A 24,849-nucleotide genomic window follows, 5' to 3' on the forward strand; every position below is an offset into this window, starting at 1 on the left:
AACAGATTTATTGATGCTTGGATCCAAAACACTGATGAACAATCAATGATCGGTGTTTTCACGTATGAGAAAAGTCATAGCTGTCTGAGATCTAAAAGGTAGTGACATGGGTAAGTCAGGTCGGCACACATGGACGCCGTGGTCCAGTGTTATCCCAAGGTACCCATAGGCCGCAGAGCAGTGTCAACATTTCATTCCTTGTGACGCTAGTCCCTATACCGCAGTGCTGGGAGTTACTTCCATTCCTATGTGAATTTGATGGAGACCGTGGGAACATCTGGACCTGCGGGGCCACCACTAGGCTGAGATACTTATAGGCAGAGGCAGTAATGTACAGACTGGGCACAACCATTTACCATATGATTCTTCTCTTGCACTTGTGCAGAACACTTGAAGACGACGGTTGGAAGCTGCTTGTTGAGAAACTGGAGCCACCTTTCTACATTCACTTTGGGCACCAGATCTAGAACCAGACATTTTAGATTAGATAAAACAAACAAAAAAATAAATAAAAACCATTAAATGGCAGGTGACACTTATGCCATTGACATTGGGTCGTGTTGGGTGCTATTTTTGTGGAGGATGCAGGTGAATAGTGGTATAATTATCTGACCTGTGCAAGACTGATGTTTTGGCTATCCTCAAGCAATGTCACATCTAAGTGCAGAACCGCAATTACTTATTAGTAGAGAAAAACGACCTGAACTGGGTTCCTACCGAATATCGGATGTCTGAGTCTCAAACTTGAACTTAAAGGGAACCGGTCACCACATTTTTGGTGTATAAGCTGCGGCCACCACCACCAGGCTCATATATACAGTATTCTAACATGCTGTATATAAGAGGCCAGGCCGGGGGTATAACATAACAAACACTTCATAATACTTACCTAACGGTCGCACTGTGGGCCTAATAAACGTCTTCGTTCTCAGTTGCGGGCACCTCCCCTTTCGGCCATCTTCCTGAAGCCTGGGTGCATGACGCAGCTGCGTCATACACACTCGCCGATCCTGCGCAGGTGCACAATACTTTGATCTGCCCTGATCAGGACCTGAATGCCGGCGAGTGTGTATGATGTCAGTGTGTGTGTGTGTGTGTCAGTGTGTGTGTGTGTGTGTCAGTGTGTGTGTGTGTGTGTCAGTGTGTGTGTGTGTGTCAGTGTGTGTGTGTGTGTCAGTGTGTGTGTGTGTGTGTGTATGTGTGTGTGTATATATATATATATATATATATATATATATATATATATATATATATATATATATATATATATATATATATATATATATATATATATATATATATATATATATATATATATATATATATATATATATATATATAGAAGCAATGTTGTTTGTTTTGGGCGTGCCAACCGCCGGAAGCAGGAGGACCACGTGGAGCATGCCTGCTGGCAGTGCCCGCCAACATCGCAGGAGGACCTGGGAGGTAAGTATGATTCTCCTCGAAAAGAAGGGGGAGGAGGGATCCTCTTTGGGGTAAACTTATCCCCAACTCCTGTTTTATCAAGAATAAGCCCAAGCACGATTTTTTTTTTGTGGCCAAAAATAATAGAATCCAGCATCTTATTTTTGGAGAAACACAGTGGCTTGTACCTTGACAAAGGCTGCACATAGCTGAAGCGTTGATTTTGTAGTGTGTCTTGGACGGGTCGGATAATAAATTAACATACCCCGATTCTGTTCACCTGCATGCTATGTGCGCCTCAAAGTACTTTTTCCTACCTAATGATGGAGTCATTCTCCTGGGCAGATGATTATTTCTGCAGTGGACAGATGAGATCAGAGTTGGATCTGAAGTCCTCATGATGAATTCGGACTTTATGAATTTTCCTCATTTCTCACGGCGTCTGTTCACAAGATCTGCCCACATGTGACACTTACCCACTTTGTTGAGCACAAACAGGAGCTTCTTGTTAGGAGACTGGAGCACGGCCTGTTCTGCCTGCAGACACCGGCTGCCCAGAGGATCCCTGGCGTCCAACACCTCCAGGATAACATCGGCCGCCTCAATCACCTGCAGGAATGGAAGGTGTCACTCGTCTGAGCATTTACCTCGCTTGGACCGAATTTGGGAGTTACTTATTTCTCCCACAAGATACACAACTCAGACTGGTGGGGGATAAATAGATCTTGACCGTCCACAGAATGGGAGACGCACAGTGAGGCTTCATTACGCTGCTTTTACTGCTTGTGTACTGTGGCTAATGATAATTTCCTTCCCTTAGTATTCTCCTTACCCACTGTCGCAATCACCTACTACCAGCGCCACTCCGGTAAGTCTTCTGCAGTTGTAACCTGTTTGATCACGCCACTGTTTGCTGGGAGGGCTGGAAGTCACAACATAATGAAAGTCTATCAGAGCCAGAATAAGGCCACCATAGACTTACACAGAGGTTGTAACATGGCCTCTGACTTACGGTCAGTCAGGTGACAAGATGGGGGTAAAATAGGGGTGAGTCTTACAAAACGGAAATGGCTTACCGGGGCAGCGGTGGTGGACCGGGGTCATAGAAGACAGGGTCACAAGATGCACTCAGGGTTGTCGTGGTGGGTGCCATTGATCTGCGGGAGGGCTGTGGGACTGTCACAGGACTGAGTGTCTCGGCGGCGGGTGCATTGAGCTGACTGCAGGCTCCATAGAATTGCCTGCGGTTGACATGATAAACTTCAAGAAAAAGAGAGTTTTGTTTACTTACCGTAAATTCTTTTTCTTATAGTTCCGTATTGGGAGACCCAGACCTTGGGTGTTTAGCTTCTGCTTCTGGAGGACACACAAAGTACTACACTTAAAAGTGTAGCTCCTCCCCCTGAGCTTATACACCCCCTGGTAGCCAGTCCCAGCCAGTTTAGTGCAAAAGCTGAAGGAGAATAGCCACCCAAAAGTAGAACAGAGCAAGAGCCGGAACAACCGGAGACTCTGTCCACGACAACAGCCGGTGATAACACGCGGAACAAGAAATTGCCAACAGGCAACAGGGAGTGAGCTGAGTCTCCCAATACGGAACTATAAGAAAAAGAATTTACGGTAAGTAAACAAAATTCTCTTTTTCTTTATCGTTCCTTTGGGAGACCCAGACCTTGGGACGTTCCAAAGCAGTCCCTGGGTGGGAAATAAACCGAAAAACTAAGAAGTAGGCGGAGCCTAACTTCACAAGTGGGCGACAGCCGCCTGAAGGATGCGTCTGCCCAAGCTCGCATCTGCCGAAGCATGAGCATGCACTTGGTAGTGCTTCGAGAAGGTATGCAGGCTAGCCCAAGTGGCAGCCTGACAGACTTGTTGAGCCGTAGCCTGGTGCCTAAAAGCCCAAGAGGCACCGACAGCTCTGGTCGAGTGTACCTTGATCCCCGGCGAGGGAGGCACCCGAGTACTCTGGTAGGCGTCCGAAATGGTCGATCTAATCCAACGGGCTAAGGTCGGCTTAGAAGCAGGGAGGCCCTAGCGCCGACCTGTGGTTAGCACAAAAAGAGAGGTGCACCGCCTAAGCGCAGCGGTGCGAGACACATAGATCCGGAGAGCACGCACCAGATCTAGAGTATGCAGCGCTTTTTCAAAGCGATGAACAGGGGCCGGACAGAAGGAAGGTAAGGTAATGTCCTGGTTAAGGTGGAAGGGAGAGACCACCTTTGGAAGAAAGTCCGGAGTCGGACGGAGAACCACCTTGTCTTGATGAAAAACTAAAAAACGTGACTCCGAAGAGAGCGCAGCCAAATCAGAGACTCTCCTGAGAGAAGTTATGGCAACCAGAAAGGCCACTTTCTGAGAAAGACGATACAAAGAAACCTCCCTAAGAGGCTCAAAAGGGGGTTTCTGCAATACCGTGAGAACCAAGTTAAGGTCCCAGGGATCCAAGGGCCGCCGATAAGGCGGAATGATGTGAGACGCGCCTTGCATGAAGGTGCGGACCTGAGCCAGCCGAGCGAGACGCCGCTGGAACAGAACTGACAGAGCTGAGACTTGCCCCTTGAGAGAGTTGAGGGACAGTCCTAGCTGCAGACCGGACTGTAGAAAAGACAGAAGGGTCGGCAAAGAGAATGGCCAAGGAGGATGGCCGGAACAGCGACACCAGGACAGGAAAATTTTCCAAGTCCTGTGATAGATCTTAGCGGAGGAAGACTTATGGGCCTGAGTCATAGTGGAGATGACTTCAGGAGGAATACCAGAAGCCGTCAAAATCCAGGACTCAAGACCCACGCCGTCAATTTGAGGGCCGCAGAATTCGGGCGGAAAAATGGACCTTGCGAGAGTAGGTCTGAACGGTCCGGGAGATGCCACGGCATCTCCACGGACAGTTGGAGCAGGTCCGGATACCAAGCTCGCCTGGGCCAGTCCGGTGCAATGAGAATGACTCGACGGCCATCCATTCTGATCTTGCGCAGGACTCTGGGCAAGAGAGCTAGCGGGGGAAACACGTAGGACAGACGAAACTGGGACCAGTCTTGAACCAGAGCGTCCGCGGCGAAGGCCTGAGGATCGTGGGAGCGAGGCACGTAAACAGGAACTTTGTTGTTGTGACGGGATGCCATTAGGTCCACGTCCGGAGTGCCCCATTTGCAGCAGATTGACTGAAACACTGCTGGGTGCAGGGACCACTCGCCACCGTCCACGCATTGACGGCTGAGATAATCTGCCTCCCAGTTTTCCACGCCTGGGATGTGGACTGCGGATATGGTGGACCTGGAGTCCTCTGCCCATTGAAGGATGCGTTGTACCTCCATCATTGCCAGGCGGCTGCGTGTCCCGCCTTGGTGACTGATGTAGGCAACCGCTGTCGCGTTGTCTGACTGGACTCGAATGTGCCTGCCCGCCAACAGGTGGTGAAAAGCTACGAGAGCTAGAAGCACGGCTCTGGTTTCCAGCACATTGATTGAAAGGGCTGACTCGGACGGAGTCCAAGTGCCCTGCGCTCTGTGGTGGAGACATACCGCTCCCCAGCCGGATAGACTGGCATCCGTGGTGAGAATCACCCAGGACGGGGCCAGGAAGGAGCGCCCTTGGGACAGGGAGAGGTGCCGAAGCCACCACTGAAGAGAGCTCCTGGTCCGTGGCGACAGAGCCACTAACCTGTGTAAGGAGGAAGGCCGCTTGTCCCAACAGCGGAGAATGTCCAGCTGCAGGGGGCGCAGATGGAACTGGGCAAAGGGAACAGCCTCCATGGACGCCACCATTTGACCCAAAACCTGCATCACACGCCTGAGGGTATAACGGCGGGGCCTCAGCAGAGAGCGCACCGCTAGCTGGAGTGACTGCTGTTTGATTAAAGGGCAACTTCACAAGTGCCGGCAAAGTCTCGAACTGCATCCCTAGGTACGTGAGACTCTGGGTCGGAGTCAGAGTGGATTTGGGAAGATTGACAAGCCACCCGAATTGGGCTAGAGTGGCGAGAGTGAGCGAGACACTCCGCTGACAGTCTGCGCTGGATGGAGCCTTGACTAGAAGGTCGTCCAGGTAAGGGAGCACTGCCAACCCCTGGAGGTGCAGAACCGCAATCACTGCTGCTATGACCTTGGTGAATACCCGAGGGTCCGTGGCTAACCCGAAGGGGAGAGCCACGAATTGGAAATGATCCTCTCCTATCGCAAAACGTAACCAACGCTGGTGTGAAACTGCAATTGGCACATGTAGATAGGCATCTCTGATGTCGATGGACGCCAGGAAATCCCCTTGGGTCATTGAGGCAATGACTGATCGCAGAGACTCCATGCGAAAATGCCGCACCCGAACATGCTTGTTGAGAAGCTTGAGATCCAGGATGGGCCGGAAGGTACCGTCCTTTTTGGGAACTAGGAAGAGGTTTGAGTAAAAACCTCTGAACCGTTCCCGAGCGGGAACTGGTACAATTACTCCGTTTGTCTGCAAGGACGCCACGGCCTGTGAAAAGGCGGCGGCCTTGGAGCAGGGGGGAGTTGAGAGAAAAAAATCTGTTTGGCGGGCTGGAAGAGAATTCTATCCTGTAGCCGTGAGATATGATGTCTCTCACCCACTGATCGGAGACTTGTTTTAACCAAGCGTCGCCAAAGTGGGAGAGCCTGCCACCGACTAAGGACGTTGCTGGAGCGGGCCGAGAGTCACGAGGAGGCTGCCTTAGTGGCAGAACCTCCTGCGGTCTTCTGCGGACGCGCTTTTGGGCGCCAGTTGGATTTCTGGTCCTTAGCTGAGTTAGCGGACGAGGCGGAGGGCTTAGAGGACGACCAGTTGGAGGAACGAAAGGAACGAAACCTCGACTGATTCCTACCCTGGGCGGGTTTCCTGGTCTTGGTTTGTGGCATGGAAGTACTCTTCCCGCCAGTAGCTTCCTTAATGATTTCATCCAGCTGTTCACCGAACAGCCGGGAACCAGCAAAAGGGAGCCCAGCAAGGTACAGTCAGGGCCAGAAATATTTGGACAGTGACACAAGTTTTGTTATTTTAGCTGTTTACAAAAACATGTTCAGAAATACAATTATATATATAATATGGGCTGAAAGTGCACACTCCCAGCTGCAACATGAGAGTTTTCACATCCAAATCGGAGAAAGGGTTTAGGAATCATAGCTCTGTAATGCATAGCCTCCTCTTTTTCAAGGGACCAAAAGTAATTGGACAAGGGACTCTAAGGGCTGCAATTAACTCTGAAGGCGTCTCCCTCGTTAACCTGTAATCAATGAAGTAGTTAAAAGGTCTGGGGTTGATTACAGGTGTGTGGTTTTGCATTTGGAAGCTGTTGCTGTGACCAGACAACATGCGGTCTAAGGAACTCTCAATTGAGGTGAAGCAGAACATCCTGAGGCTGAAAAAAAAGAAAAAATCCATCAGAGAGATAGCAGACATGCTTGGAGTAGTAAAATCAACAGTCGGGTACATTCTGAGAAAAAAGGAATTGACTGGTGAGCTTTGGAACTCAAAAAGGCCTGGGCGTCCACGGATGACAACAGTGGTGGATGATCGCCGCATACTTTCTTTGGTGAAGAAGAACCCGTTCACAACATCAACTGAAGTCCAGAACACTCTCAGTGAAGTAGGTGTATCTGTCTCTAAGTCAACAGTAAAGAGAAGACTCCATGAAAGTAAATACAAAGGGTTCACATCTAGATGCAAACCATTCATCAATTCCAAAAATAGACAGGCCAGAGTTAAATTTGCTGAAAAACACCTCATGAAGCCAGCTCAGTTCTGGAAAAGTATTCTATGGACAGATGAGACAAAGATCAACCTGTACCAGAATGATGGGAAGAAAAAAGTTTGGAGAAGAAAGGGAACGGCACATGATCCAAGGCACACCACATCCTCTGTAAAACATGGTGGAGGCAACGTGATGGCATGGGCATGCATGGCTTTCAATGGCACTGGGTCACTTGTGTTTATTGATGACATAACAGCAGACAAGAGTAGCCGGATGAATTCTGAAGTGTACCGGGATATACTTTCAGCCCAGATTCAGCCAAATGCCGCAAAGTTGATCGGACGGCGCTTCATAGTACAGATGGACAATGACTCCAAGCATACAGCCAAAGCTACCCAGGAGTTCATGAGTGCAAAAAAGTGGAACACTCTGCAATGGCCAAGTCAATCACCAGATCTTAACCCAATTGAGCATGCATTTCACTTGCTCAAATCCAGACTTAACACGGAAAGACTCACAAACAAGCAAGACCTGAAGGCTGCGGCTGTAAAGGCCTGGCAAAGCATTAAGAAGGAGGAAACCCAGCGTTTGGTGATGTCCATGGGTTCCAGACTTAAGGCAGTGATTGCCTCCAAAGGATTCACAACAAAATATTGAAAATAAAAATATTTTGTTTGGGTTTGGTTTATTTGTCCAATTACTTTTGACCTCCTAAAATGTGGAGTGTTTGTAAAGAAATGTGTACAATTCCTACAATTTCTATCAGATATTTTTGTTCAAACCTTCAAATTAAACGTTACAATCTGCACTTGAATTCTGTTGTAGAGATTTCATTTCAAATCCAATGTGGTGGCATGCAGAGCCCAACTCGCGAAAATTGTGTCACTGTCCAAATATTTCTGGACCTAACTGTACTTCTTTGAAGAAGCATCTGCCTTCCACTCTCGAAGCCACAAGATCCTGCGGATAACGAGGGAATTAGCCGAAGCCACCGCAGTGCGGTGAGAAGCCTCTAGCATCGAAGACATGGCATAAGATGAAAAAGCTGAAGCTTGAGAAGTTAAGGCAACCATCTCAGGCATAGATTCCTTGGTGAGGGAATGCATCTCCTCTAGAGAAGCAGAGATGGCTTTGAGAGCCCACACTGCTGCAAAAGTCGGGGAAAACGCGGCCCCCGCAGCTTCATATACAGATTTGGCCAGAAGGTCAATCTGGCGGTCAGTGGAATCCTTAAGTGAGGTGCCGTCAGCCACCGACACAACAGTCCGGGCTGAGAGCCTAGACACCGGGGGGGTCTACCTTTGGGGAGTGAGACCACTCCTTGACCACCTCAGGTGGAAAGGGAAAACGGTCATCAGAACCACGCTTTGGAAAGCGTTTGTCAGGGCAGGCCCTGGGTTTGGTCACAGCGGTCTGAAAACTGGAGTGGTTAAAGAACACACTCTTTACTCTCTTAGGCAAGGTAAACTGGTGCTTTTCTGCCAGAGAGGGTTGCTCCTCTGATACTGGCGGATTGAGATCCAGCACAGAATTAATAGAAGCAATCAAGTCACTAAGATCTGAGTCACCCTCGAGATCGATGGGGTACATGGAGTTAGCCTCCGAGCCCCCCGTAAGGGCATCCTCCTCATCTTGCGAGTCAGCTCTTGAATCAGATCCGCGGGATGAGGAGGGGGAGGAAACCCTGCGCCTTCTCTCAGGAGGACGGGGTCTGGGACCTGATGATGAATCCTCTGTGAGCTCCGATGGACGGAGGTCAGAGGATAGGGATCCTAAAGGACCCTTAGCAAGAGCATTAGAGGCACCCTGTGAGGAGGGCTGATGCATATTCATCAAAGTCCTGGACAAAAGTCCCATGGACTCAGCAAATGACTGGGATATAGACCTAGAGAAGGACTCTACCCAGGCCGGGGGTTCAGCCACAGGTGCAGAGGCAGCCGAAGAGACCACTGGGGGCGAGACTCCAGGCTGTGTCACCAGCAAGTTAGATCAGACATCACAATGTGGATAGGTGCTCGGCTCAGGCAGCAGGAGCTTACATGCAGCACATACAGTATAAAGCTTTGGAGCTTGCTCCTCGTGTGAGACATGCTGCTGGAGTGGGGACAGCTTCTACAAAGAGAATGAACCCCAGGGAGAATATACAGAGGTCCACAACCAGAGACCGGCTGTGGCTTACCAGACCACTGGAAGCGGTGTTGTGTGCCCTCCAGATACCGAAGCCCGGACCCCCAATTCACAGCACCTCAGCAGGGATGCAGAGTGCAGAAAGGCCCAGCGCAGAGTGAACGCTGCTTAAGAAAATGGCCGCCGGAGCGAAGAGAGGGGGCGGGACTTGGGGGCGTTCCTGTAGGAGAGCGGGAACTGGAGGGCCATAGAGACCTGCAGGGGAGGAGACACGTCCCAGCAGTGGGGAGTGTCCCTCCCCTGTGCAGGACGGCCGCCGGGAGGAGCCGTGCCTGTCCCTCTGTATGAGTGACATGCAAGGGTAGTTAACAGAAAATAGGCCTCCGGCAAAGCCGGGGCCTAAATTTAAGCGGCGAGGCCGACGCGCAGGCACCATCGGCGCGGTTCTCGGGCGAAGGCTAGAGAACCCGCCGAAATAAATACATTCAGCATACTCTCCCCATACAATAAAGAACAGGGACCCCCAACACATAAACGTCTCAGGTACTTAGCTGCTGAGACGCAGGGCCAGGTCCCTGGGGATGAGTGCTCCGGTCCAGCAGAATCCTCAAGGGGATGTGGATGGAGACCGGTCTCCTGCCAGGCATGGAGACCGTGCTGGCTCCCACTTCAAGCCAGAGCCCAGGAGGGATGGTGAAGGAGCACGGCATGTAAGGCTCCAGCCTTGGAAATCAACCTTACAACACCGCCGACACAGTGGGGTGAGAAGGGACATGCCGGGGGTCCAGACGTGGACCCGCACTTCTTCAATCTCTTCCAAAGAAAAAAAATCATGAGAATGCATGTGTGGATGTATGCCTCCTGAACACAAAGCGATAAACTGGCTAGGACTGGCTACCAGGGGGTGTATAAGCTCAGAGGGAGGAGCTACACTTTTAAGTGTAGTACTTTGTGTGTCCTCCGGAGGCAGAAGCTAAACACCCAAGGTCTGGGTCTCCCAAAGGAACGATAAAGAAAATGGCTGCGGAGTCCTACCTGCGCATGCGCCGCCTCCAAAACAATTTTCTTAAAGTCCATCTCGCCAACCACGGGCAATTCTATGGAGCCGGCAGTCAGCTTAGTGCACCCGTCGCCGAGACACCCAGTCCTGTGACAGTTCCAAAGCCCACCTGCAGATCAAAGGCGCCCGCCACAACTCCGAGCACATTCTGTGACCCTCTCTCCTTTGACCCCGCTCCACCACCGCCTCTCCAGTAAGCCATATCCGTTTTGTAAGATGCATCCCCATTTTTTGGAAGGAAAAAAGTGTGTGTCTTACAATCCAGAAATCAATGGCACCGGCTGCGACACCCCCAAGCAGGTCCTGTGACCCTGTTCCACCACTGCCGCCCCAGTAAGCCATATCCGGAGGGATTCCCGCCGTCAGTTGAATGGCACCCGCCGCCGAGACACCCTATCCTGTCACCTTCCTGAGTCGCTCCACTACAGTGTCACACCTGCAGCCCGCTGGCAGATCAATGGCGCCTGCTGCCGCCGGGACACCACTGAGCCCGCAGTATCGCCGATCCTCCTGAGCCACAACACCCCCTCCTCTGAGCCCGCAGCACCGCCTTGCCTCCTGTGACCTTCCTGAGCAGCTCCACCACCGCTTTCCCCTAGTGAGCATTAGGATTAAGACGGACCCTTATTTTAACATTAAAAATCTTTTCCTATTTTCCTCCTCTAAATTTGGGGTGCGTGATAAAAAACGAAAAATTCGGTACTTGGCAGCCGCATAGGGAATAAATAGAGGTATGATTTAGGACGAGCGCTGCCGCTCCAACATACGGGGATAAATGTAGCGAGCGGTGTATATACACACACACACACACTATTGCAGCCCCATCTCTTTACATGCCTTGTTCACTTCTCTACACAGAGATCGTGTCGGGTTCTTTGGTGCTGATTTCTTTGGTTTTGTGACCGATTTTCTTCTCTCCTAGGAGAAAAAAAAATAAAAAAAATTTAATCAAAATGCCAAACCATGACACGGATAAAGGAGCCTGGAATAGAGAGATCGGCCCGGCTACCTTTACTTCCTTCTTTTGCTTCTCGGGTTTATCCTTCTTGTCTTCCAGTTGTCTTTTCTTGGCAACTTCCTTCTGTCTTTCAAGTTTCTGTTGTTTCTTTAACTCTTCTCTCTGAAGCAAAAGAGGAGCAGATTATTTGGAAAGAAACAGCAAGGTAGGAAGAAGGTCACAGACAATGAATGTAAGGCATATTCACTAAACGTAGGCAACAAATCCTCTATGCATGGGACAGTAACCACATACTAACCCTCTGCTTCCTCAGCTCGGCCTCCCGTAAGATATCCTCCTTGAAAGGGGCATCGTTGGGAATGCTGATGTCTCTCTTTGGCTTCCGGTTTCCTCCCTTTTTCTTTGCTTCTTTTCGGACTTTACGATTATGTTCTCTGACCTGTAAGAATAGGATTCTCCGTTATACAGATGGCCTGGTCTTACCCTCTCCAGTGATCACACATCAGCCCAATAAACAGAGAAGTCAACGATTGTCAGGTCCGCGCCGTATCACAGTCCTATGCGGGGTTACATCAATTCTCAGAGTTGACCGTTTTCTTATTAACGGAGACTCTACTCTGCCGATCCAGCTCAGGAGAATCTACTATGAAAGACGGCGGCACAACAAACACATAAAACCATCGCTTTATGTTAGTGACCACTAAATATAGCAGATTACAAATCTGGGGAAAAAAAAAAAAAAAAACAAAACAAAAAAATTGATCAGCACCTTCATAAATAAAGACAAGTGTGAACCAGGGCTGTGGAGTCGGAGTCGGAGTCGTGGAGTCGGAGTCGGAGCTCATTTTGGTGGAGTCGGAGTCGGTATAAAATGCACCGACTCCGACTCCTAAAATATATAATAAATTGGGGACAATAGTGCAATGCAGAATGTGCTGAATATTTTACTAAATAATAACATTTAGTATAATGCTTATATTTAAGTGAAAAAAATTTTGTAGTACAATGTGAACATCAGACATTTAATTGTTTTTATGATACAATAATCAAGATATTTGGATAGAACATAAAATATTTATTGGATACAACTTTAGAACACAAAAAACTAATAAATTGTAAATATGTAATATTATATATATATACACAGTGTATATACACACACAAGATATATATGTAATCTACTGTATATTACATAGTGTATTACATATTTACAATTTATTACAGTTTTTTTGTGTTCTAAAGTTGTATTCCAATAAATATATTTTATGTTCTATCCAAATATCTTGATTATTGTATCATAAAAATTATTAAATGTCTGATGTTCACATACACATATTCATGTACTACAATAAATTTTTCACCTAACTATAAGCAATATATGTAGGAGTCGGAGTCGGAGCTGGAGTCGGAGTCGGTGCAAGAGAATTTGAGGAGTCGGAGTCGGAGTCGAAGGTTTGGCTTACCGACTCCACAGCCCTGGTGTGAACAGGTGCAAGCTGAGACAACCAAGCTATAGTTACGTTGGTGGGTTGTCTCAGCTTGCACCTGTTCACACTTGTCTTATTCTTGAAGGTGTTGGTTGTTTTTTTGATAATTGTAGTACACTCCCTTCGCACTGAGCACTGCTCCCATCAGCCTAGGGTGTTTTAATTAAAGCTGGATCCTGCCTACCCTTAAAATTCTAGGCTTAATCCCGACAAGAGACATATTAAGTTAGTGTCCTAACAAAGGGGTAAGCCTTGTTGCTGCCTGTTGGGCTCTCATGAATTGGACCTATTTGTGCGCTAAGTGTTTCATTTTTTTAAAGGGAACCCATCACCTACTCACCTGTGGGGTGGTCCACTATGGTCCGATCCGATTGACGTTGCCGCTCTCGGGTACGGAGCCGCCTCTATCCTTCCAGCTCTCGGGTACGGAGCCGCCTCTAGCCCTCCCGCTCTCGGGTACGGAGCCGCCTCTAGCCCTCCCGCTCTCGGGTACGGAGCCGCCTCTAGCCCTCCCGCTCTCGGGTACGGAGCCGCCTCTAGCCCTCCCGCTCTCGGGTACGGAGCCGCCTCTAGCCCTCCCGCTCTCGGGTACGGAGCCGCCTCTAGCCCTCCCGCTCTCGGGTACGGAGCCGCCTCTAGCCCTCCCGCTCTCGGGTACGGAGCCGCCTCTAGCCCTCCCGCTCTCGGGTACGGAGCCGCCTCTAGCCCTCCCGCTCTCGGGTACGGAGCCGCCTCTAGCCCTCCCGCTCTCGGGTACGGAGCCGCCTCTAGCCCTCCCGCTCTCGGGTACGGAGCCGCCTCTAGCCCTCCCGCTCTCGGGTACGGAGCCGCCTCTATCCTTGCTAATCAGGGGTCCGGCGCCTCCTCCAGCCTTGCTAATCAGGGGTCCGGCGCCTCCTCCAGCCTTGCTAATCAGGGGTCCGACGCCTACTCCAGCCTTGCTAATCAGGGGTCAGACGCCTACTCCAGCCTTGCTAATCAGGGGTCAGACGCCTACTCCAGCCTTCCTAATCAGGGGTCCGACGCCTCCTCCAGCCTTGCTAATCAGGGGTCCGGCGCCTCCTCCAGCCTTGCTAATCAGGGGTCCGGCGCCTCCTCCAGCCTTGCTGTTCAGGGGTCCGGCGCCTCCTCCAGCCTTGCTGTTCAGGGGTCCGGCGCCTCCTCTAGCCTTGCTGTTCAGGGGTCCGGCGCCTCCTCTAGCCTTGCAATCGGCGTCCTTATTTTAATGGATGATGCGTTCAGCATCATCCACACAGTGCCCTCCACTGCGCTCTTTGCTTTGTCCTGCTGAGGGCAGAGCAAAGTGCACGTATGCAGGAGCACAATACCGGTCTGTGTTGATGATGTAGGATGTGTCATCCACACGAAGCAAGAAGGACGGCGATCGCAAGGATAGAGGCGGCGCCGGACACGAGAACAGCGACGTCCATTGGACCGGACTGAATCAGACCACCCTGCAGGTGAGTAGGTGATGGGTTCCCTTTAACCTAGTTTCTATAGCAGTAATGCAATTCCAATTTCATATATTCAATGTTTACATATTATAGCAGAGTGCAGCTGCATTTTTTTTCAGTTTTATATATCTGGATATTTCCCAATTTACTTGGACCTACCAATATCTTGCAATAAAGGAGCCCTGTCAATATGAATCAGACACAGGCTGCAGCCAGGGAAGCTTAACTGGGCACAGTAAACATATTTTGAAAAAAACAGTGACCGCGTGTATGGAGATCTTACTCCAGCAAGGACTGAACAGAGATGAACTCCACTCACCCAAGATTCCCGAATCATGACGAGCTGCGCCCCTCTATGAATCAGGAGCGGCCGACTCCGGCACAGCTCACACCAAGACCGGTGTGCACAACGCCGACCCAAATATATCAGTCCCAGGAAAGCTTTTCATAACATGATGTCTCTAAAACACTGCTGCTGTCAGGGTAAAGCACAGGTCCATGCTGCCTGTAACTAGGGGTGCAGAAATATCACACAATGTTCCATATAGCCGCTTCAACACCCAGAGATTTTCTGTTTTTTCCTCCCTTTCTTCCAACAGCCATAGCCTTTTTATTGTTCTGTCACTATAGCCATATGAGGGCTTGACTTTTGAGGGACGAGTTGTACTTTTGAATGACATCATTCATTCTGCCCCATATTGTACTGGGAAAAATTCCAAGTGTGCAGAAATCGCAAAATAAGTGCAATTCCATGATTTTTTATTTTTAATTTACCATATTCACTATATGGTAAAACTGACCTGACATTAGGATTCCCCAGGTCAGTACGAGTTCATAGATACCAAAACATGTATGGTTTTATTTTCTTTAAATGGTGAAAACAATTCTGAAATTTGTACAAAAAAAAAAAAAATATGATAATTAGCGCTGTTGTCACCATTTTTCGAGCCCCGTAGCGTTCTCATTTTTTGGGATCTGGGGCTCAGTGATTGTTTATTTTTTGCGCCTTGAGGTGGTATTTTTATTTATACCATTTTTAAGTAGACGCGTTACTTTGATCGTCTGTTATTACATTTTATTGCAATGTTGTGGTGACCAAAAAAAGAAGGGAATTTTGTTTACTTACCGTAAATTCCTTTTCTTCTAGCTCCAATTGGGAGACCCAGACAATTGGGTGTATAGCTACTGCCTCCGGAGGCCACACAAAGCATTACACTAAAAAGTGTAAGGCCCCTCCCCTTCTGCCTATACACCCCCCGTGGGATCACGGGCTCCTCAGTTTTAGTGCCAAAGCAAGAAGGAGGAAAGCCAATAACTGGTTTAAAAACCAAATTCAACATGAACAACATGTGTACCCGAAAAAACAAAAAGCCCGAAGGAAACAGGGCGGGTGCTGGGTCTCCCAATTGGAGCTAGAAGAAAAGGAATTTACGGTAAGTAAACAAAATTCCCTTCTTCTTTGTCGCTCCATTGGGAGACCCAGACAATTGGGACGTCCAAAAGCAGTCCCTGGGTGGGTAAAATAATATCTCGTGATAGGGCCGTAAAAACGGCCCTTTCCTACATGGGGGCAATCGCCGCCTGAAGGACTTGTCTACCTAGGCTGGCGTCCGCCGAAGCGTAGGTATGCACCTGATAATGCTTGGTAAAAGTGTGCAGACTCGACCAGGTAGCCGCCTGGCACACCTGCTGAGCCGTAGCCTGGTGCCGTAATGCCCAGGACGCACCCACGGCTCTGGTAGAATGGGCCTTCAGCCCTGAGGGAACCGGAAGCCCAGCAGAACGGTAGGCTTCAAGAATTGGTTCCTTGATCCACCGAGCCAGGGTGGATTTGGAAGCTTGTGACCCTTTACGCTGACCAGCGACAAGGACAAAGAGTGCATCCGAGCGGCGCAGGGGCGCCGTGCGGGAAATGTAGATTCTGAGTGCTCTCACCAGATCCAACAAATGCAAATCCTTTTCACATTGATGAACTGGATGAGGACACAAAGAAGGTAAGGAGATATCCTGATTGAGATGAAAGGGGGATACCACCTGTCACGAACCACCGGGGGGGTCACTCAGAAATCCCCCGCGCTGGCTACCAGTACGTCACAATCGGGGTGTAACAAGTGGGGGGGTCACCCCTCCTTTATACCTCCCGACCGACAGACAGAGCACGTGATGCGCTCTCTAGCGCCCCTCTTATAGTCAGGCCAATTATGGAATTGCCCGACGATAAGCAAGGAGGCCGCTATACTACTTATGCCGATTATTGAAGGGTCCCCGGTGAGAGTAGGGTATATATTCCCCCGACCTCCGCGGGCGGAATATATAAAACCTCCCCGAATCTCACTGGCCTCCCCACAATAATCCTTGGCACAAACTCGCTGCCACCAACCGATTTACGGTAACTATTAGCCGAACACACAGACGTGGGATTCAAGATCGAGATAACAGAACAGCCCAAGATTAATTATATAATTTAATCAGCCTAAAGCACACTAGAAACTACAATATATACAATAGGGAATCTACAGAATATACAGTTATGTCAGAGTACAGTTACAGATAAAGCATGGTTTACAAACAGGTATGCAATTCAATCAGTTACCTTGTGCGTCTGGCCACAGGGGGGCGCTGTAGACCAGGTTTCTAGGAACTCCCACAGATGTTTCCTGAACGTGACCCCCAGCGAAAGAACACTGGAAAATGGCCGAAGTAGGGTTATCAACCTGGGCAAATCCAGGTCCCCTCCTACCTTAGTGACCTCAGAGGGAGCACTGCTCCACCCCTGGCTGGAGTTATGGACAAAATCCACAACATGGAATATGGCCATAACTTGGCCTGGGAGCGTCGTAGGCGGACGCCAACGCTCTCATTGTGACAGCTATGAATTTAGCTACAGAATGAGAGGACTCATGACTTGTCTACTAGTTCCCCATTGGCTGATATCACGCCTGGGGTATTTCCCAAGCTCCCGCTCCCATAAAAAGGGTGTGCCAGCATCGTCCGCATGCGGAGACACCATTTTTATGGTTGCCATATTTATCGGAAATATGGCTTGCGAGATATGAACCATTTTTTACTGGAGTCGTTCTGTCTGGATACTTCCAAGCTTGCTAATTAGATAGCAGCTCCTACCACAGGGTCACGGCAGGGAGTCATCCTGTGTCCATTGTTCCCACATCACCTAATTTCCATATCATAGGAGATGGCCATGGGATGTGACACCTTCACAGATGCTGGACATTGAGGACAAGAAGGGAGGGGGGCACTGCCAGGGAGTGATGAGCGATTATGACTGGAAGTCATAATTCATCTTCATATCCCGGGATTTGCCTCACACCACCTTAGGGAGAAACTCCGGAATCGGGCGCAGAACCACCTTGTCCTGGTGAAACACCAGGAAGGGAGATTTGCATGACAGCGCTGCTAGCTCGGACACTCTCCGAAGAGACGTGACCGCTACTAGAAAGGCCACTTTCTGTGAAAGGCGAGAAAGGGAAACATCCTTCATAGGCTCGAAAGGCGGCTTCTGGAGAGCAATTAGAACCCTGTTCAGATCCCAGGGCTCTAACGGCCGCTTGTAAGGAGGGACGATATGACAAACCCCTTGCAGGAACGTGCGTACCTGAGGAAGTCGTGCTAGGCGCTTCTGAAAAATACAGATAGCGCTGAGACTTGTCCTTTAAGGGAGCCGAGCGACAGACCTTTTTCCAAACCGGATTGCAGGAAGGAAAGAAAAGTAGGCAATGCAAATGGCCAGGGAGAAACTCCCTGAGCAGAGCACCAAGATAAGAATATCTTCCACGTCCTGTGGTAGATGTTGGCGGAGGTTGGTTTCCTAGCCTGTCTCATGGTGGCAATGGCCTCTTGAGATAATCCTGAAGACGCTAGGATCCAGGACTCAATGGCCACACAGTCAGGTTCAGGGCCGCAGAATTCAGATGGAAAAACGGCCCTTGAGACAGCAAGTCTGGTCGGTCTGGTAGTGCCCACGGTTGGCCTACCGTGAGGTGCCACAGATCCGGGTACCACGACCTCCTCGGCCAGTCTGGAGCGACGAGGATGGCGCGGCGGCAGTCGGACCTGATCTTGCGCAGCACTCTGGGCAACAGTGCCAGAGGTGGGAACACATAAGGTAGCCGGAACTGCGACCAATCTTGAACAAAGGCGTCCGCCGCCAGAGCTCGGTGATCGTGAGACCGTGCCATGAAAGCCGGGACCTTGATGTTGTGCCGGGACGCCATTAGGTCGACGTCCGGCATCCCCCAGCGGCGACAGATCTCCTGAAACACGTCCGGGTGAAGAGACCATTCCCCTGCGTCCATACCCTGGCGACTGAGGAAGTCTGCTTCCCAGTCTTCCACGCCTGGGATGTGAACTGCGGATATGGTGGATGCCGTGTCTTCCACCCACGTCAGAATCCGCCGGACTTCCTGGAAGGCTTGCCGACTGCGTGTTCTTCCTTGGTGGTTGATGTATGCCACCGCTGTGGAGTTGTCCGACTGAATTCGGATCTGCTTGCCTTCCAGCCACTGCTGGAAGGCTTGTAGGGCAAGATACACTGCTCTGATTTCCAGAACATTGATCTGAAGGGTGGACTCTTGCTGAGTCCACGTACCTTGAGCCCTGTGGTGGAGAAAAAACTGCTCTCCACCCTGATAGACTCGCGTCTGTCGTGACCACCGCCCAGGATGGGGGTAGGAAGGACTTTCCTTTTGACAATGAGGTGGGAAGAAGCCACCACCGAAGAGATTCCTTGGCCGCCTGAGAAAGGGAGACGTTCCTGTCGAGGGACGTCGACTTCCCGTCCCATTGGCGGAGAATGTCCCATTGTAGTGGACGCAGATGAAACTGCGCGAAAGGGACTGCCTCCATTGTTGCTACCATCTTCCCTAGGAAGTGCATGAGGCGTCTCAAGGGGTGTGACTGGCCTTGAAGGAGAGATTGCACCCCTGTCTGTAGTGAACGCTGTTTGTCCAGCGGAAGCTTCACTATCGCTGAGAGAGTATGAAACTCCATGCCAAGATATGTTAGCGATTAGGTCGGGGTCAGATTTGACTTTGAAAAGTTGATGATCCACCCGAAACTCTGGAGAGTCTCCAGCGCAACGTTCAGGCTGTGTTGGCATGCCTCTTGAGAGGGTGCCTTGACAAGTAGATCGTCCAAATAAGGGATCACAGAGTGACCCTGAGAGTGCAGGACTGCTACTACTGCTGCCATGACCTTGGTGAAGACCCGTGGGGCTGTCGCCAGCCCGAAAGGCAGAGCTACGAACTGAAGGTGTTCGTCTCCTATAACGAAGCGTAGAAAACGCTGGTGCTCTGGAGCAATCGGCACGTGGAGATAAGCATCCTTGATGTCTATTGATGCTAGGAAATCTCCTTGAGACATTGAGGCGATGACGGAGCGGAGGGATTCCATCCGGAACCGCCTGGTTTTCACGTGCTTGTTGAGCAGTTTTAGATCCAGAACGGGACGGAAAGACCCGTCCTTTTTTGGCACCACAAACAAATTGGAGTAAAAACCGTGACCTTGCTCCTGAAGAGGAACAGGGGTCACCACTCCTTCTGCCTTTAGAGTGCACACCGCTTGCAGAAGAGCATCGGCTCGGTCGGGAGGTGGAGAAGTTCTGAAGAATCGAGTTGGAGGACGAGAACTGAACTCTATCCTGTACCCGTGAGACAGAATGTCTCTCACCCAACGGTCTTTGACCTGTGGCAGCCAAATGTCGCCAAAGCGGGAGAGCCTGCCACCGACCGAGGATGCGGAGAGAGGAGGCCGAAAGTCATGAGGAAGCCGCCTTGGTAGCGGGTCTTCCGGCTGTCTTTTTAGGGCGTGACTGAGCCCGCCAAGAATCTGAGCTCCTCTGATCCTTTTGAGTCCTTTTGGATGAGGAGAATTGGGACCTGACCGAGCCTCGAAAGGACCGAAACCCCGACTGTCCCCTCCTCTGTTGGGGTTTGTTTGGTTTGGGCTGGGGTAAGGATGAATCCTTACCCTTGGACTGTTTAATGATTTCATCCAATCGCTCACCAAACAGTCGGTCACCAGAAAATGGCAAACTGGTTAAGCACTTTTTGGAAGCAGAATCTGCCTTCCATTCCCTTAACCACAAGGCTCTGCGTAAAACCACGGAGTTGGCGGACGCCACTGCCGTACGGCTCGTAGAGTCCAGGACAGCATTAATCGCGTAAGACGCAAATGCAGACATTTGAGAGGTTAAGGATGCCACCTGCGGAACAGATGTACGTGTGACCGTGTCAATCTGTGTAAGACCAGCTGAAATAGCTTGGAGTGCCCATACGGCTGCGAATGCTGGAGCAAACGACGCGCCGATAGCTTCATAGATGGATTTCAACCAGAGCTCCATCTGTCTGTCAGTGGCATCTTTAAGTGCAGCCCCATCTTCCACTGCAACTATGGATCTAGCCGCAAGCCTGGAGATTGGGGGATCCACCTTGGGACACTGGGTCCAGCCTTTGACCACGTCCGGGGGAAAGGGATAACGTGTATCCTTAAGTCGTTTGGAGAAACGCTTATCTGGATAAGCGTGGTGTTTCTGGACTGCCTCTCTAAAGTCAGAGTGGTCCAGAAAAGTACTTAATTTACGCTTGGGATACCTGAAATGGAATTTCTCCTGCTGTGAAGCTGACTCCTCCACCGGAGGAGCTGGGGGAGAAATATCCAACATTCTATTGATGGACGCTATAAGATCATTCACTATGGAATCACCCTCAGGTGTATCCAGATTGAGAGCGGTCTCAGGATCAGAATCCTGATCAGCTACCTCCGCCTCATCATACAGAGAGTCCTCCTGCTGGGACCCTGACCAGTGTGATGAAGTCGAGGGCCGCTCCCAGCGAGCTCGCTTAGGCTGTCTGGGACTGTCGTCCGTGTCAGAGCCTTCACCCTGGGATGCATGGGACACCCCCGGAGCCCGGAGCTGTTCCAACTGAGGGGGACCAGGGAGCAATGATTCAACAGTGCCCATGGTCTGAGTTACCGGTCTAGACTGCAAAGTTTCTAGAATTTTAGTCATAGTCACAGACAATCTATCAGCAAAAACTGCAAACTCCGTCCCCGTCACCTGGACAGTATTCACAGGTGGTTCTCCCTGGGTCACCTCTAGCAGAGGCCCCGGCCGAGCAAGTGCCACAGGGGCCGAGCACTGCACACAATGGGGGTCAGTGGAACCTGCCGGTAGAGTAGCCTCACATGCGGTACAAGCAGCATAGAAAGCCTGTGCCTTGGCACCCTTGCTTTTTGCGGACGACATGCTGTTGTCTCCTCTAAACAATCTAGGAGGGTATATAGCCAAGAATCACCAGCGACCGTACAGTGCAATGTATAGCATGCAAGCATAAAAATACAAATATACACTTCGGCACTAGTGGGGTCAGCACCAGAGGTGCTGCTTACCGCCCGCTCAAAAGCGGGTGTGTGGTCGCCAGAATCCAGTGTCTGGGTCTCCCAGAACTTGTCTCCCTTCTCCAGCTCAGACTGCACACAGGAATGGCTGCCGGCGTTCTGTGAAGAGGGGCGGACCGTGGGCGTGCCTCAGACAAAGTGCGGGAAACTGGCGTCCCACTGTGCCCAGTGTGAGGGCTGGAGTATGTAAAGTAGACTCCAGCCCTCGGCGCTGACGTTCTGTACAGCGTCCCGCCCTTCCCCTAACTGGCAGGCCTGGGGGCGGGAACGAAACGAAACTAGGCCGCAAAAGCCGGGGACTCGAGTAATAAGCGCGGCCATCATATATGCACGGCCAGCGCGGAAGTCCCCGGCGCACCACAAGTCCCAGCCGCGCCGCAGTGTAAAACTGACAGCAGCGGCCGGCGCGGCAGTTCCCAATACATTGACTCACTCAGCAGAGCTGTAGTTAGTAATGGCACAAGCGCGCAGCGCTGTTGTCCCCGGCGCACTAACACACCCAGCAATGCTGCAGTGTGTCTGCGCGCGGTCTGTACGGGGACACAGAGTACCTTGACGTAGCAGGGCCCTGTCCCTGACGATACTCAGCTCCATATCCAGCAGATTCCCCAGGGGCTGTGGATGGAGCACGGTCTCAGTGCCTGGAGACCGGTAAAATCCCACTTCACCCAGAGCCCTAAGGGGGATGGGGAAGGAAAGCAGCATGTGGGCTCCAGCCTCCGTACCCGCAATGGGTACCTCAACCTTAACAAACACCGCCGACAAGAGTGGGGTGAGAAGGGAGCATGCTGGGGGCCCTAGTATGGGCCCTCTTTTCTTCCATCCGACATAGCAGCTGCTGCTGACTAAACAGTGGAGCTATGCGTGGATGTCTGACCTCCTTCGCACAAAGCATGAAAACTGAGGAGCCCGTGATCCCACGGGGGGTGTATAGGCAGAAGGGGAGGGGCTTTACACTTTTAAGTGTAATACTTTGTGTGGCCTCCGGAGGCAGTAGCTATACACCCAATTGTCTGGGTCTCCCAATGGAGCGACAAAGAAACACTGTATTTGGATAAGATGCACCCCAAATTTGAAGAAAAAAAAAAAAAAAAAGGTAGGAAATAAATAAATAAGGGGTCCATTTTATAAACCGGTGGTGTTTTATCAGGGAGAGGGGGCAGCAGCGTAGGGGGGGGGGGGGGTGTCACATGAGGCAGAAATGGTACTGGAGTAAAGCGATGCTGTGAGTGGTACAGAGGGGGGCCCAGACACTCACTGTGGGTTCTGCCCTGGGCGGGGGACGCAGCTCTGCCCTGTAAGGGGCGGGTGACGCAGCTCTGCCCTGTAAGGGGCGGGTGACGCAGCTCTGCCCTGTAAGGGGCGGGTGACGCAGCTCTGCCCTGTAAGGGGCGGGTGACGCAGCTCTGCCCTGTAAGGGGCGGGTGACGCAGCTCTGCCCTGTAAGGGGCGGGTGACGCAGCTCTGCCCTGTAAGGGGCGGGTGACGCAGCTCTGCCCTGTAAGGGGCGGGTGACGCAGCTCTGCGCGTGAAGCGGTGAGACACTGACCCTTCTGAGATGTCGGCGGTGAGGGCTTCAAATAATGGCGTCCGGAGTCGGCGTGTGGAGCTTGAGCTGAGAGCTCCATCTGTGCACGAGCTGACTCTAGGTGCTATTATTTGATGCCCTGATCACAGACATCTTTTGAATGACCACCCGTTGCACAAAGCCGCCCCGCACAGAACAGATCAGAGCCGCCCCGCACAGAGCAGCCCGATGCACATAACAGTGCCGCACAGAACAGCGTGGGAAGCACACGGCATAGCATTACCCCTGCCTCCTGTGACCCCCTTCACCACCACCCCCCAGTAAACTACATTTGGATTTTAAGTCTGCCCCCCCCATAGTTGGGAGGAAAAGTGTGTGTCTTATAATCCTAAAAGAAGGGAATTTTGTTTACTTACCGTAAATTCCTTTTCTTCTAGCTTCTATTGGGAGACCCAGACAATTGGGTGTATAGCTTCTGCCTCCGGAGGCCACACAAAGTATTACACTTTAAAAAGTGTAACCCCTCCCCTCTGCCTATACACCCCCCGTGCATCACGGGCTCCTCAGTTTTGGTGCAAAAGCAGGAAGGAGGAAACTTATAAATTGGTCTAAGGTAAATTCAATCCGAAGGATGTTCGGAGAACTGAAAACCATGAACCAAAAGAACAATTCAACATGAACAACATGTGTACACAAAAGAACAACAGCCCGAAGGGAACAGGGGTGGGTGCTGGGTCTCACAATAGGAGCTAGAAGAAAAGGAATTTACGGTAAGGCTCCTCAGTTTTAGTGCCAAAGCAAGAAGGAGGAAAGCCAATAACTGGTTTAAAAACCAAATTCAACATGAACAACATGTGTACCCGAAAAAACAAAAAGCCCAAAGGAAACAGGGCGGGTGCTGGGTCTCCCAATTGGAGCTAGAAGAAAAGGAATTTACGGTAAGTAAACAAAATTCCCTTCTTTGTCGCTCCATTGGGAGACCCAGACAATTGGGACGTCCAAAAGCAGTCCCTGGGTGGGTAAAAGAATACCCTGAGAAAAAGAGCCAACAACGGCCCTCCTCTTACAGGTGGGCAACCGCCGCCTGAAGGACTAGCCTACCTAGACTGGCATCCGCCGAAGCATAGGTATGCACCTGATAGTGTTTCGTGAAAGTGTGCAGACTAGACCAGGTAGCTGCCTGACACACCTGCTGAGCCGTCGCCCAGTGCCGCAATGCCCAGGACGCACCCACGGCTCTGGTAGAATGGGCTTTCAGCCCTGAAGGAATCGGAAGCCCAGAAAAACGGTAGGCTTCAAAAATCGGTTCCTTGATCCACCGAGCCAAGGTTGACTTGGAAGCCTGCGACCCCTTACGCTGGCCAGCGACAAGGACAAAGAGCGCATCAGAACGGCGCAGTGGCGCCGTGCGAGACACGTAGATCCGGAGTGCTCTCACTAGATCTAACAAATGCAAATCCTTTTCACATTGGTGAATTGGATGAGGGCAAAATGAAGGTAAGGAGATATCCTGATTGAGATGAAAAGGGGACACCACTTTGGGGAGAAAGTCCGGGACCGGACGCAGAACCACCTTATACTGGTGAAATACCAGGAAGGGGGCTTTGCATGACAGCGCTGCAAGCTCTGAAACTCTTCGGAGTGATGTGACTGCCACTAGAAATGCCACCTTCTGCGAAAGACGTGATAGAGAGACATC

The 24,849-nt window shown here is 50.7% G+C and overlaps 1 protein-coding gene and 1 non-coding gene across 2 annotated transcripts in view; both read right to left on the reverse strand.

Moving 5' to 3' along the window:
- GNL3 (G protein nucleolar 3) overlaps positions 1-24,849 on the reverse strand; it is a 94,523-nt gene that overhangs the window by 62,797 nt on the left and 6,877 nt on the right. The window contains exons 3-7 of the mRNA XM_075321736.1: positions 11,564-11,704; positions 11,317-11,427; positions 11,145-11,225; positions 1,902-2,034; positions 357-463 (exon numbers count right to left, since the gene is read on the reverse strand). Of these exons, the coding sequence (XP_075177851.1) occupies positions 357-463; positions 1,902-2,034; positions 11,145-11,225; positions 11,317-11,427; positions 11,564-11,704 (573 nt within the window). The remainder of the gene's footprint in view (positions 1-356; positions 464-1,901; positions 2,035-11,144; positions 11,226-11,316; positions 11,428-11,563; positions 11,705-24,849) is intronic.
- Positions 1,787-1,860, reverse strand: LOC142250225 (small nucleolar RNA SNORD19). Its single transcript, XR_012725158.1, has one exon. It is a non-coding gene; the product is annotated as a small nucleolar RNA SNORD19 (small nucleolar RNA).

Source organism: Anomaloglossus baeobatrachus, chromosome 8 (assembly GCF_048569485.1).
Source record: "Anomaloglossus baeobatrachus isolate aAnoBae1 chromosome 8, aAnoBae1.hap1, whole genome shotgun sequence".
NCBI lineage: Eukaryota > Metazoa > Chordata > Amphibia > Anura > Aromobatidae > Anomaloglossus > Anomaloglossus baeobatrachus.